Source organism: Pelophylax lessonae, assembly GCF_965119305.1.
Source record: "Pelophylax lessonae genome assembly, chromosome: 11".
NCBI classification, from domain to species: domain Eukaryota; kingdom Metazoa; phylum Chordata; class Amphibia; order Anura; family Ranidae; genus Pelophylax; species Pelophylax lessonae.
Genome location: NC_138778.1, coordinates 214,686,454 through 214,702,269, shown reverse-complemented (window position 1 = coordinate 214,702,269; position 15,816 = coordinate 214,686,454). Strand labels below are relative to the sequence as shown.

General features: G+C 42.9%; 1 protein-coding gene across 2 annotated transcripts in view; it reads right to left on the bottom strand.

Annotated features, from left to right (window-relative positions):
* PMEPA1 (prostate transmembrane protein, androgen induced 1) overlaps positions 1-15,816 on the bottom strand; it is a 98,485-nt gene that overhangs the window by 23,620 nt on the left and 59,049 nt on the right. The window contains exon 2 of one of the 2 annotated variants that reach the window (XM_082271672.1): positions 11,108-11,182. The exons of the other annotated variant lie outside the window; for it this stretch is intronic. Within the exon in view, the coding sequence (XP_082127798.1) occupies positions 11,108-11,182 (75 nt within the window). The remainder of the gene's footprint in view (positions 1-11,107; positions 11,183-15,816) is intronic. 2 annotated transcript variants of the gene reach the window in all.

Sequence of the window (15,816 nt, the reverse complement as noted above, 5' to 3'; positions counted from 1 at the left end):
TTGAATTATTTTTAATTTCATTTTTCTTGAATCAATTGCAAATTTTCTGGAGATCCTGCCAGTTGCAGCCCTTCCTGTATGCTGACAAAGCTAAGCCACTGCCTCTCAAAAAAGGAACAGCCTCGGACACTAAAGTCTATTTTTTTTGTGGTTAAAAATAACAAAACGTTTATATCATTGTTGATCATTGGGCTGCCTATTAGGGCCTTTTGGAACCAGAAATGGACTGCAATGTTATTCCTAAGGGCAGCACAGTGGCCAAGCGCTTAGAACTTCCGCCTAACATCACTGGGGTCATCGAATTGAATCCAAAAGGCAGCACTACCTCCCTGGACTTTGCATGTTTGCTCTGTGCCTGTGTGGGGTACTCCAGCTTCTTCCCACACTCCAAAGATTTGCTGGTAGGTTGGTTGGCTCCAGTCTAAATTGGCTCTAGCTACTTAATCTAGCTAAAAAAAAAACAAAGGCCACATTCCATTTGAATCTGGGAGTAGTTGAGTGAGCGTGGGCCGCAAGTCCAGGGTATAGATGGAGGCAACTGCCCCCCCCGCTTTGGCTTACTCCACTCTCATTCCCTACTACTTTCACACACTCTACCCCAATTTCCCCCTTACCTCCGTCCCTCACATACTCTGTCACTATACTGAACCAACCAACATATCTACTAAGGCGAACAGCAGGTCTGTCGACCCTCCCTAAAAATGTGACGACACCATCTTACAAAATTCACCACCCCTTTGACCCCCCTATCATCCCACTGCATTATTCCTACTAAATAACCCTTATTTCAAAAACCAACCCACATTACTGTCAACTCCAACATGGGCTTGACATCTCTTTAAACGGGCCCCCCCAGCCAACTCCAACATGGGCTTGACATCTCTTTAAGCGGGCCACCTCGGCCAACTCCAACATGGGCTTTACATCTCTTTAAGCGGGGCCACCTCGGCCAACTCCAACATGGGCTTTACATCTCTTTAAACGGGCCACCCTGGCCAACTCCAACATGGGCTTGACATCTCTTTAAGCGGGGCCACCTCGGCCAACTCCAACATGGGCTTTACATCTCTTTAAACGGGCCACCCTGGCCAACTCCAACATGGGCTTGACATCTCTTTAAGCGGGGCCACCTCGGCCAACTCCAACATGGGCTTGACATCGCTTTAAACGCCCCCCCCCCCAGCCAACTCCAACATGGGCTTGACATCTCTTAATGGGCCCCCTCGGCCTCCGAAGTACAACATATGTACTCCTCCCCTGACACTAACCGATCTCTTATATACGGGTGATCAGATCTGGGTTTCATTTTGTTACATAATGTTCGTTCACTATATATGGGTCAACAGTTAAAACCACCCATACAGGCCTGTGGGCCCATGTAATTCTGGTCTTTCCATGTTATTCTTTCTAAAAACCCCTATTTAAATACCCCAATTAAAGTATTATGGAAAGAAAAAAAAAAAATAAAGAAAAAAAGGACAAAGGTCCATCCAGTGCAACCAAAAAAATAGTATTGGTAAAAAATGGTTAACAAAAATAGTATGTATGAGTTAGGGACCCTAGATTGTAAGCTCTTTGAGGGCAGGGACTGATGTGAATGTAGAAAGCGCTACATAAATGGTTGGAGCTATACAAGTATGTGTAATAAATAAATATTGGTGGACAGATGTAGGCAGACGAGGGACCACCTATATCTACTCTGTTCCAGGATTTGTTGGATAGAACAGATAAGTGTGCATTCAGGTCCACTTTGATACAGGGGGACAAGCGTCCAGTTACATCCGGCCACCCCTAGGGTTTAAAATGGATCCCTTTTTCCTCCATTACAAGATGGAAGAAAGTTTTGGAGCGAACATGGATGTCACATATGCGACATTAGTTTCCATTCTGATCTGAGCCAGCAGGGGATTAGCTTAGGATCCCCTTGCCAAGACATAATGGAGGACACTGGTGTGCAAACAAACATTAGATAGGCAGGTCAACTGAAGGAGCTCCTATGGCGAGGTGACAACTCTGCCGCTAATTGCAAACAAGAGTAAAGTTCATAAGAGGCACTGGGACCAAGTTCCTGGAAGGTAAATGAGACTAAACGATTGAACTTTACCGAAAAGTGGCTTCCCCCTAGGTAGTGGACAAAGGCCTCCACTAGAAAACCAAAATAAGATAAACAAAGGGCCCCAATCAGTCATCTTAAACCGTTCTAGACCAGAAGATTCCCCCACCCCCCCCCCTTAATGACCAGGCCATTTTTTGCGATTCGGCACTGCGTTACTTTTAACGGACAATTGCGCGGTCATGCGACGCTGTACCCAAATAAAATTGATGTTTCCCCCCCACAGACAGAGCTTTCTTTTGGTGGTATTTGATCACCTGTGTGATTTTTATTTTTTGCACTTCAAACAAAAAAAGAGCGACAATCCTGAAATAAATAAATATTTTATATATATTTTTTTTTTTATTTAATTTTTTTTCCCCCCCACTTTCTGCTATATAACATTCCCCCAAAAAGTATTTAAAAATCTAATTTATTTTTATAATTTTAGGCCAATTTGTATTCCGATACATATTTTTGGTAAAAAAAAAAATCCCAATAAGTGTATTTTGATTGGTTTGCGCAAAAGTTATCACGTCTACAAACTAGGGGAAAGATTTATGTCATTTTTATTTATTTTTACTAGTAATGGCGGCGATCTGCGATTTTTAGTGGGACTGCGACATTGCAGTAGACAGATCAGACCCCTGACTGACATTTTTGACACTTTTGGGGGGTACCAGTGACATTACTACAGTAATCAGTGCTATACATATGCACGGTTACTGCAATAACACTGGCAGAGAAGGGGTTAACCCAGGGGCGATCAAATGGTTAAGTGTGAGCCTAGGGGGTGTTTTCTAACGGGGGGGGGGGGGGCTTGTAATATCAACACAGAGACCGGTGTCCCTAAATAGCAGAAACAAAGGGGCTCTGTGTTGATACCAGAGAGAACAACAGTCTGCTGTGTTTAAAACAGCAGACCGTTGTTCTCTCTTCATGGGGAGCGATCGCGGGTGCCCGGCGGCAATCGATTCGTGGAAACCTGCAGTCGTACAACTACGGCGACTGGTCAGCAAGTGGTTAACGTGGAGTGCACACCATAGGAAAAAACACTTTGAAAAACACCCCCCCAGCCATCTTGAGTAAGGGCAATGAAGTAACATTTACTTCCTGGAATCCATCTGCCCTCATGCATGTAGGAGAGTGCGCTTAGCTGGGAAAACCCCTCCTCCTCTCCTCCACTTCTGAAGACTCCTGGGATGTATGACATCATTTGCCTAGGCAAGAAACCAGGAAGCAACTGAAGAGATTAAAAAAAAAAAAAAAAAAAAAAAAAAAAAAAAAAGGCTTACACACACACAAGTGAATATAATCTACTTTCCTATCCGTTTACTAATGCTAGCAGCAGGAGGATTAAACAGAATCCATGTTAATTGGCAGAGTAAAAGTGGTTTTAAAGCCTCATGGTTTTTCACCTTCATGCATTCTATGAAGGTGAAAAACCTGTGCTTCAGCTCCCCCCCCCCCCCAGACAACCCCCCCCCCCCCTATTTTCTTACATAAGCCTGATCTGATCCTGCGTTGTGCACGAGTGCAGCGGCTCTAACCCACTCTCCTCTTTGGACAGATTGATAGCCATTGGCTCCTGTCAAACAAATCCAGTGATGCGGGAAGCGGGCCGAGTCCCATGTGTCTATCAATGGACGCAGCAGCAGGGATTTGGGAGCGAGCCGCCAGGGGTGCCTCCAGGGAAAGCAGCTTTCCTTAGGGGCACCTGATGAAGAGGAGGGGCCTGGAGTGCCAGCGGGGGACCCCAGAAGTAGTGGATCGGGGCTGCTCTGTGCAAAACCATTGCACAAGGAAGGTAAAACATGTTTGTTATTTTATTTTAAAAAAATAATGGAGGGTTTACAACCCCTTGAAGTAATATTAAAGCGTAACTCCACTTTTGTGAAGAAATAAAAAAAAAAAAAAAAAAGGACACAAAATTCCCCTCTGGGTGATCTCTGTACATTGCAGGGATTATAACAAACTTTGTTGCAGATTTCTACCTTTTGTTATTCTGAAGAAATCATTGTTTGTTCCTCTGTGCTGAGTGGGTCTAATGGGAGTGGTTTCATAATTATCTATCAGCTGTGGCAGCCGCAGGGCTCTAATGAGGAAATCTGCTGGGCCTGCATCCCTTTAGACGTATTCCTATTGGGAGTATCTCACCAAAAATGACATTTTTGTTGTAGCGGATGCCAGAAATCTGACTTGTATCTTAGTGCAGACTTCTGGGAAAATCAGTGAGCCAATCACACAAGCAGGAAATGATGTTTCTGGGGGTGTGGGGGTGTGGTCAGTATACATTCTGTGTACAGAACAGCTCCAGGTGGCCATATTGCATTGCAATTTCAGAAAATTACAACAGCTGCAGATCGAAAAGGAATGGACATTTTTATTACCATTCAATTACAATATGATTTGTGTTGCAATTGTATACGCTATATTGTTATTTTTTCTTTATTTGCTATTTCCCCCCCCCCCCCACGAAAGTGGAGTTACCTTTTAAAGCAACACTAAAAAGGTCATTACCAGTAGGATTTGTCATAGATTCACAAAAATAAAATTACAGGCAAACCCTACTTTTAAGTACACAATGGGACCGGAGCATGTACAGGCGCTTTTCCACTGCATGGTACGGATCGGTTTGGCGCTTTTCCACTGCATGGTACCACATGGTACGTGTTGGAACGATTCGGTACAGTTTGGTACAGCGGCGCTTTTCCACTACATGGTACAGATCGGTTTGGATCAGTTTGGCGCTTTTCCACTTCATGGTACGGGTTAGAACGGTTCGGTATGGTTTGGTACAGCGGCGCTTTTCCACTACATGGTACGGCTCGCTTAAACAGTACCACCTCGGTTGGGGTTCCAAGTGGGCCGTACCTATACCATATCCCACAATCCTTTGCATGCCGCATTGATTGTTTGTCACTACTAGCCACTAATTGGTCAGAGAATCGTTGTAATCCCACCCACTTACTACTAAGTACTACAACAGTGGAAAAGCAAACCGAGCCGAGTAGAGCCTATACCAGTCATGGCGAACCTTGGCACCCCAGATGTTTTGGAACTACATTTCCCATGATGCTCACCTACACTGCAGTGTGCAATGAGCATCATGGGAAATATAGTTCCAAAACATCTGGGGTGCCAAGGTTCGCCATCACTGGCCTATAACAGTGCTAAAAGGTGCCAACTCGTACCACGCAGTAGAAAAGCAAACTGAGCCGAGCTGGGCCAAGCAGTGCCGAGCTGGTACTTGCAGTGGAAAAGTGCTCAATGCATGTAAATACGCTAGCTCTATGGGAAATCTTGGTCAGCTTGACATGGCACTGCTCCCAAACCATAAGTGACAAAGACACCAAACTTGGGGAGCCTGTTAAGGGGACCCAGGACTATGACATGGTAGATTACTTAGACAAGCTGTCCGGTCATAAAATAGGATATGTTGTAGACCTGTGTCCCCTCTCAGTGCTCCCAAAGTTTGGTATCCCTGTCACTTATGGTTTGGGAGCAGTGCTATGTCAAGTTGACCAAGATTTCCTATAGACGCCAATGTTAAAAACCGGGAGTAGTGTCATGCCAAGCTGGCCAAGCTGTGTCCGTACTCGTGAGTGTACGTAAAACGGGGTATGCCAGAAGTGGTTAACAAAGTTTTTTAACTGGTTCAGACTTGCTCAGGAGAAGAGGAGAAGTGGAGGAGGAGAAGTGGAGGAGAAGTGGAGGAGGAGAAGGAAGTGGAGGAGAAGGAGAAGGAGGAGGAGGAGGAGGAGAAGGAGAAGGAGGAGGAGGAGAAGGAGAAGTGGAGGAGGAGAAGTGGAGGAGGAGAAGGAGGAGAAGTGGAGGAGTAGAAGGAGGAGAAGTGGAGGAGGAGAAGTGGAGGAGAAGTGGAGAAGGAGGAGAAGTGGAGGAGAAGTGGAGGAGGAGAAGGAGGAGAAGTGGAGGAGGAGAAGGAGGAGAAGTGGAGGAGGAGAAGGAGGAGAAGTGGAGGAGGAGAAGGAGGAGAAGTGGAGGAGGAGGAGAAGGAGGCGAAGTGGAGGAGGAGGAGAAGGAGGCGAAGTGGAGGAGGAAGAGAAGGAGGCGAAGTGGAGGAGGAAGAGAAGGAGGCGAAGTGGAGGAGGAAGAGAAGGAGGCGAAGTGGAGGAGGAAGAGAAGGAGGCGAAGTGGAGGAGGAAGAGAAGGAGGCGGCGAAGTGGAGGAGGAAGAGAAGGAGGCGGCGAAGTGGAGGAGGAAGAGAAGGAGGCGGCGAAGTGGAGGAGGAAGAGAAGGAGGCGGCGAAGTGGAGGAGGAAGAGAAGGAGGCGAAGTGGAGGAGGAAGAGAAGGAGGCGAAGTGGAGGAGGAAGAGAAGGAGGCGAAGTGGAGGAGGAAGAGAAGGAGGCGAAGTGGAGGAGGAAGAGAAGGAGGCGAAGTGGAGGAGGAAGAGAAGGAGGCGAAGTGGAGGAGGAAGAGAAGGAGGCGAAGTGGAGGAGGAAGAGAAGGAGGCGAAGTGGAGGAGGAAGAGAAGGAGGCGAAGTGGAGGAAGAGAAGGAGGAGAAGTGGAGGAGGAGAAGGAGGAGAAGTGGAGGAGAGAAGGAGGAGAAGGAGGAGAAGTGGAGGAGAGAAGGAGGAGAAGTGGAGGAGGAGAAGGAGGAGAAGTGGAGGAGGAGAAGGAGGAGAAGTGGAGGAGAGAATAGGAGAAGTAAAAAAAAAATAAAACGGGGTATGCCTGTATTTACTTGGATGATGATGTAAAACAAACAAAAAAATAAATAAAAAATAAAATCGATTTTTTAAAAAAGACATACACGCCACGTATCTGCAAAGTTATACTATGTTTTAGGCCTCTTGCACAGGATACTCCTGTTTGAGCATCTTGCAGCTTAAAAAAGCTCAGTACAGCTTTTTTTTTTTCTGAGCTAAAATACAGCCCATTAATTGTAATGTGCCTGTGCACACAGGCGCATAAACAAGCGCTGAGCATTCTTCAGTAACAAAATAGAAAAATCTGCATTTTTGGTCAGTAAATTTAGGCCTCAATGCATGCAAATACGCACGAATACATGCAAAAAAAAAAGTCTGGAAAAAGTAGATGCTCAAACAGTATTGTGTGTAAGAGGCCTTATACTCTGTTATTGTTATTTCGCAATAAACATTTTTTTTTTTAAATAGATTTTGGTTAATATAAATTTGAATAAAAACTGGACAAAAAAAAAGGTATCACGTCAATTAAATTAAAGTATATTAAAACACCTTTCTGAAAAATAATTCACTATATCTGGATAATGGGTATGACTAGAAGTCAAGATTTAATATTTCTTTTATGCTACAAAAATAATAAAAATTAGGTGCTATTTTTTTTTTTTTATCGACAACACAGCAGAGGTGGTATGAGATAAGACGAGGTGAGGACTTATGGTGTATATAGGCTAGAGGGCAGGCGGCGTGCTGTTTATGTTGTCGCCGGTTTCTATAGAGACGCTTCCAGACGGTAGAATACACAGGTATGCAAGTCTCTCTGTCACAAGACTAGTGACCTGTGATCAATAGGATTCCCAGAGGCTGATACCATGCTGGAGGTGCCAGACAGAGCAAGGAGAGAAGGGGGGGAGGGAGGTATGGGGCACTACCCTTCACCTGTCCTTGTAAGCCACTTCCCTCCCACCAGGAGGTGAGGGGTTAAATGTTGTCACACAGGATTCTTTTATGTCTGGGTGTCTGCCTTTGCCAGACAATATAAGATTAATGATCAACAAGGAGGAAACCGAACAAGAATCTCTAAGCCGGGTATAGCCCTGAGCCAAATTTTTGGCCACAGCAGGGTATAGACAAGGATAGTACCTTTGTAATTATTAAGCAGGTGCCACAGTTCTGACTTAAAAGGTAAATGCCAGATTAGCGATATAACCCCCCCCGCCCCCCCTCCACCCCCCAGGGTCTGGCCGGAAATGAAGAGGTGAGGAAAAAAATTAGAACAAAAATGGTAGGGATGTGGTAAATAGATCTAAACACAAGAAAAAATAAAAAAGGCCTTAAATACTACACCTTACTGGATCTTAACCACTTGACCTTCAGAAAAATGTACCCCCCCCTTCAAGACCTGCATTTCATTTTTGTGCTATAAACACAAAATCTTAAAAAAAAAAACAAAACACAAAAAATAATATTTTTTACTTTCTGCTATAAAACATATCCAATTAAAAATAAAAAAATAAAAAAGGCCTTATATACACTACACCTTATTGGATCTTGACCTCCTGAAAAAATGTAACCCCTCCCTAAAAAGACCCGCATTTATTTTATGGTGCTATAAACACAAAATCTTGAAAAACAAAAAAAAACTAAATTATTTTTTACTTTCGGCTATAAAACATATAAAAATAAATAAAAATAAAAAAAGGCCTTATATACACACACTACACCTTATTGAATCTTGACCTCCTGAAAAAATGTACCCCCCCCCTTAAAGACCCGCATTTATTTTTTTGTGCTATAAACACAAAATCTTGAAAAACAAAAAAAAAACCTAAATTTTTTACTTTCTGCTATAAAACATAACAATAAATAAATAAATAAATAAATAAAAAAGGTCTTATATACTACACCTTATTGGATCTCAACCACTTGACCTCCTGAAAAATTTACCCCCCCCCCCCTTCAAGACCAGGCTATTTTTTGCAATGCGTGAACTGACAATTGCGCAGTCAAAAAATGTCATTTTTTCCCACAAACAGAGCTTTTTTTTTTTGGTAGTATTTGATCACCACTGCATTTTTTGTGCTATAAACACGTTTTGAGAAAAAAAAAAATATATATTTTTTACTTTCCGCTATAAAACATCCAATAAAAATAAAATAAAAAACGGGCCTTAAATAGTACACCTTATTGGATCTTAACCACTAGACCTCCTGAAAAATGTACCCCCTTCAAGACCAGGCTATTTTTTGCGATGCGCTACTTTAACTGACAATTGCGCGGTCATGCAACACTGTACCCAAATAAAAATGAAATTTTTTTCCCCACAAATAGAGTTTTTTGGTGGTATTTGATCACCACTGCGTTTATTTTTTTTTGTGCTGTAAACAAAAAAAAAAAAAAAAACACAAAAAACAATATTTTTTACTTTCTGCTATAAAAACATATCCAATTAAAAAAAATAAAATAAAAAAGGCCTTATATACTACACCTTATTGAATCTTGACCTCCGGAAACATTTACCCCCCTCAAGACCAGGTTATTTTTTGCGGTATGTTAACTGACAATCGCGTGGTCGTGCAACACTATACCCAAATAAAAATGTTGTTTTTTTTCCCCACAAACAGAGCTTTATTTTGGTAGTATTTGATCATCACTTGTTTTTAGTGCTATAGACACGCAATTTAAAAAAAAAAAAAAAAAAAAAAAAAAAAAAGCAAATTATTTTTTACTTTCTGCTATAAAACATATCCAATAAATAAGTAAATAAAAAAAAGGCCTTATATAGTACACCTTATTGGATCTTAACCACTTGACCTCCAGAAAAAATGTACCCCCTTCAACACCAGGCTATTTTTTGCAGTACTTTAACTGACAATTGCACGGTCATACGACACTGTACCCAAACAGAAAGGTAATTTTTTTCCCCCCACAAATCAAGCTTTTTGGTGGTAGTTGATCACCACTGCGTTTATTTTTTGTGCTATGAAACAAAAATTTGAAAGAAAAAAAAAAAAAAAACAATATTTTTTACTTTCTGGTAAAAAATATATCAAACAAAAAAAAAAAACTAAACAAAAAAAGCAAAAATTTCTTCAACAATTTATGCCAATCTGTATTATGGTTACCAAAAACATGTAGCAGAATACAAACTATGGGATATTGTTATGGAATTTGTATTCGTTTATTTTTTTGCATATTAGTAATAGCAGTGATTAGAGACTTGTAGCGGGACTGCAATATTGCGGCAGAAATCGGACACTAACACTTTGCCTGGAAGCAGTGACACCAATCCAGGGATCAGTGCTAAAAATATGCACTGTCACTGCACTAATGACACTGGTTGGGAAGGGGGGATAAGATCAGGGGCGATCAAAGGATTAAATGTGTGCCTAGCCAGTACTTGAAAGTACTCTGTGTGCTGCTTTTACTAGGGGAAGTAATTCTAGTCCATGCTTTGCAGGAACACAAAATCCATCCCTTCCCCCGTCAGAAGTGAGATATACCTTGTTTACATAGGCATATCTCGGTTCTCTGGGTATTGCCGACGATCGGCGGGTGCCAGAGGACATTAGGTGCCCGGCACACACCGATCTGCTTCTGCTGTGGGTCATAGCAGAAGCAGTCCCCCCCAAAGAGCACGTACGCAGGCCAAAGTTTGGAATCATAATAAATATATATAAAAATAAAAAAAAATAAAATGTAATACATATATAAAAAAATTATATATATATATATATATATATATATATATATATATATATATATATATATATATATATATATATATAAGTTTCATTTTTTTCCCCACAAACAGAGCTTTCTTTTGGTGGTATTTTGATCACCACTGCGTTTTATTTTTTGTGCTTTAAACATGTTTTGAAAAATAAATAAATAAATAGCTCCTTAGAATCAGGCAACCAGTGATTTGACTTTTGGAGAACATATCTGTCTCTACACAGACTAAGTCACAGGTCCTTGAAAGGTCAACTCTTGATGCTGGTTGGAGTAGACGAGGCCAAAGCTGGTCACACACTGGTTCCTAATGAACTGGCCAAATATGATCAGTGGGCAGCCCTGTCCGTGCCACTCCACTTGAGATCACTCAACTGGAAAATCAGGAGCTGGGTGGAAAATTGTTGGCCTAACATTGGCAGGCTCCAATCAGATGCCAGCACTGTTCAGGTATTCTGATTCTGGATTCAGGATCCAAAATTCAGATCCGATTTAGGATTCTGATGCCAGCTGCTGGCGTTTAGTGTGCATTCATTCATTCATGCCCTGCAAGTTGAACGAAAGATAGATGTGAAAAACCCAAAAAGAATTATGGGTATGCGGGCAGCTTAACTTACACTGAGGGTAGCGGTGATCCTGATGAAACTTCTGGTCTGGTGGCCCCAAAGGAGTGTGAGGTTCAGCAGAGGAACCTGTGAAGATGAAGAAAAATGTCCATCTAACTTCCACCCTCAAGTGAAGATTTTACTGCCCATGTTAAACACCATCAACTATAGAAAGGGTACAGGTAAAGGCAGTAGGTGCACTCAGGAAGCCTAGGGTCATACCTACTGTATAGGTTTTAAAGAGGTTTATAGAAAATTGAAAAGTTCTGAACCAGGTAAAAAAACAAACAAACAAACACGGAACAAAAACACACTAATTTTATATTTATATTTATATTTATATATATATATATATATATATATATATACATATACATATACATATATATATATATACATATACACACATACACACACATACATACACACACAACAATCCAAAAGCACAATGCACTAGAATTGGCTGCTCCAGTTGCGTCGGTCAGCAAGATATTTGATATACGGTATGTATAAGATGAACAGATCCATAGTTTTTGATGGTATCTTCCCTAAAATGGTTCTGAAGGCTCAAGGTTTATTACCTTCATGCATTCTATGCATGAAGGTAAGAAACCTGTGTACAGCATCCCCCCAGCCCCCCCAATAATTAACTGAGCCCCATCATGATCCAATGCACAAGAGCACTGGATGAGACCGCAGCAGGAGCCATTGCTGTCAATCACAGCCAGTCGGTCAATGAGAAGAGAGGAGGTTAGGGCCAAGCCACAGCAGTGTGTGTGTGCCTGTCTCCGTGAGCCTGTCTCCGTGCGTATGCGCGGAGACAGGCACGCGGAGACAGGCACGCAGAGACTGCTGTGGCTTGGCCCCAGGAGTGAGCCTGCTCAGGTGCTCCCATAGCAAGCTGTTTGCTCTGGGGGCACTTGGCAGGAGGGAAGGGCCAGAAACACCGACAGGGGACCCGAAAAGAGGAGGATTGGGGCTGCTCTGTGCAAAACCACTGCACAGAGCAGGTAAGTATAACATAATATATATATGTTATTTTTTTTTAAAAGCAACACTTGACTTCAAACCGTGAATCTGTTTTTTGTTTAGGGGGGAGGGAAATAAAAAAATATATTATATATATATATATATATATATATATATACACATACACACACATACATATATATATATATATATATATATATATATATATATATATATTAATATTAGAGTCATCCGCATGTGAATCCCGAAATTGAACACAGAATAAAAAAAAAATTGGCATAGCAATTGAACACAACTTTTCATGTTTTTTTTTTTTTTTAAACAAATTTTTGGATTTTTTAATGGCAATATCGAAAGATTCGACAAAAGATTTTTCTAAATTCCTGTATGAAGAAAAAATAAAAATAAAAAATGATACCGGTGGAAGGCCAGCTTTATCTTCCCTGTCACGAAGAAAGGAAAACTTGTTATCCTTAAAGACTGCGACTCCTTTTATAATGCGATTTCTTGTTTTAAATATAAGACGTTTTTTTATTGGTGAGAAGACCATCTGAAGACCCGTTTCTAGGTTACAATGACCTCGATCTAAGCCTCACAATGTTCCAGACAGATAGAAGATTTTAAGGGCATCTGAAATTTGGACGGAAAACACATTCCAGGTATTGTTTTTCCCTCCCCGGAGCGGTTTTGTTTCATAGAACATTCTGAGCCTGTGCTATCAGACAGTCTATATTTTAAATTCCAGACAAAATGCAAATATTTCATCTGTTTCTGGCATACGAAGCCAAACATTTCCAAGGGGGGGGGGCGGCGTGCAAAAAAAAAAAAAAATGTGAGGAAGCGAGGGGGGGGGGGGGGGGGGGACAAACAGACTGTTCCAATCTCCTTGACCAGCGGGGACTGTGACATACTGACATGTCAGCTACCCCCCTCCTCTCCCATTGCTTGACACCCGATTTTCGACCATAGCTAAATAGATTATTCTACAGCGTAGGCATTTTACGTTTATAACTTTTAACATTCGTTTTTTCAGCATTTTATTTTTACATGCATGTAGTACTACTTTCATTATTCTAAATGGAGATATAATGGTCTTAATTCAGGCAGGCAGCAAATACCGGCCACTTTATTATTAGGTCTACCTTGCTAGTACCGGGTTGGACCCCCTTTTGCCTTCAGAGCTGCCTTCATTCTTCCTGGCATAGATCCAACAAGGTGTTGGGAACGTTCCTCAGAGATTTTGCTCCATAGTGATATGATAACATCACACATTTGCTGCAGATTTCTCGGCTGCACATCCATGATGCCAATCTCCCTTTCCACCACATCCCAAGCCCCGTTATAGGTCATTTGCAATTCACAAGAGCACATTTTTTTCTCAATGACAATGATTAATTAGAATCTTCGTACAAGAGCAAATTTTTTCTCAATGACAACGGCTAATTAGAATCTTCGTAATTCGGAGCAGTATAGGCTTCCAATAAAGTGCAGGTTTCATTGGAAGTAAAGCTCATTGTGAAATGTGTTTATGTGCAGAGGTGTGAATGGGCCCTAAGGCTGGGCTCCCGGGATCATGGAACTATCTGTACTGCCAGCTGTCATACAACAAGCAGAAAATAAAAGCAATGTGTGATATATTACATATTCTCTGCAGGTGTTGATACTTTTAGATGCGTATACTTGTAAACCTTGGGGCACATTCACACCTTAATGTGTTTGTGCAAGCGGCTTTCATCCGAAAGACATGCATTGCAGCTTCGTGATCGTGTTGCTCCGCCGTTACATGCACCTTTTTTTCGTGCATTCTTGTGCATTAAAGCGGAGTTCCGGCCTCGGGGGTCAATTTGAGCTAAAAATACCCCCGCTACAGTCAGGGGTAGTACATTCCACAATGGATAGCCTCTGTACTGTCCCGGGTCGCACTTACCTGTAAGAAGAAATACTTACCTTGAAAATTTCTTCTCCAGCGCTGCCATCTCAGGTGTGGGCAGCTGAAGCTGCAGCGTCCCTCTTCGTGTTATCTTCCATGACGTCGGAGTCCCACAATGCACTGCACCGGCCCCAGCTCGTCTGTTCCGGTGCAGGCGCGGCCAGGGGAGGACTGGGCCATGGGGGCAATTGCCCCCTGGGCCACTCTGATGCCCCATAAAAAGGCTGCACTGCTTATGCCACAGACATGCCTAAAGGATTCCTGGTGAAGAGAAGTAAAAAAAAAACCCCCACTGCTGACCTACTGAGTGCGGGATGAAGACAAGGACAGAACACAAGACACACCCCCCCCTGCCCCCTCCCCCCCAACATGGATGGTTTAAACTGTGTCTGAGCAGAGGCTGGTTCCATGCCCCACTGGAGACTCTTCTCCCCTGGCCAGACCCAACTGAGCTGTCCCAGCTCCCCCCATCCACCCCCTGCTGGCCAGGTCGGGAACCCGGATTCAGCCGGTAAGTAGAGATTACCTGGAGCAGGGCTTCAGTCTGCAATGGGGGTCAGGGGGAGGACGGGAAGAGGGAAAGTGGGAGGGGGGCAGAGTCACTGCACCATGGGTCTCTGGTTTGTACTTGCCCCCTGGGCCGAAAGTTGCCAGTCTGCCCCTGGGCACGGCATGCCCAGAAGCTGTTTAGCAGTGAATGCCGTGCCTGCACAGGAAGTGACGAGCGGGGCCGGTGCAGGCGCATTGATTCCTGGGAGCGATGACGTTCAGCTCCCAGGAATCATTGCAAACCGGAAGCGACGGTGTGGGCCGCAGAGGGAGGAAGTGGAAGGAAGGTGAGTATATTTTCTTCTACAATAAGGTAAGTGACCAATAAAGAAAAAAAAAAAATCGTCACGATTCATTTCTCTTTCAGGTTGCCCTCACAGCAGGCGGATGGTCCAAAATCGATTTTTTCGATTTTGAGGCCGGAACTCTGCTTTAAGGCAACACAAATTAATGCATGTGCACTAATGCACTGCATTGATGTGAATGGCCCCTTACCAGTAGGATTTGTACACTACTATTACCTCTATTAGAAAACCTTGTGTCCTTCTGATTTAGTTTCACTTTGTTTACTGTGGTATGACTCAAAAAGGAGAAGTACAGCTCATTTGGCTGTACTTCTCCTTTGGATCGCAGGAGTGCAGTTCGTTCCGAGAGCCTGAGCCGGCTATTCCTGTCCCCTCCACACCCGGTGCTCCAGTGAGCGTTTTGGGGGGGGGGGGGGGGTCAGAACAGAGAGCCGGTGGCTGACAATCAGCAGCTCTCTGCTCAGGGAGCTCTGAGAACGGAGCGATCAGCTGTGTTTGATCACTTGGCTCTCAGCATTAGAGCCAGCGGGAGACCAATGCTGCATCTGCCTAGCAATTTATAAATACCTCAATGGTGATCTCAGCATAGAAAAAAAGCTATACAGTCGCAAGGATTGCATGAGGACTCGAGGGCATACAATGCAATTAGAGGAGAAGCGTTTTAACCTCAGGCAACGTGGGGGGTTCTTTACTGTTAGGGCTACAAGATTGTGGAATTCTCTACCACAAGAGGTGGTTTCTGCGGGAAGTATGGTGGCTTTCAAAAGACTCTTAGACTTACATCTCAAGGATCAGAACATTCAGGGGTATGAGAGATGATTACGGCCACACACACCTACACAGGCTGAACTGGATGGACTATTGTCTTTATTCAACCTCAACTACTATGTAACTATGCAAGTATGAATAAAAAATAAATAAATAAAAGGAAAACCCATATTTCTCTT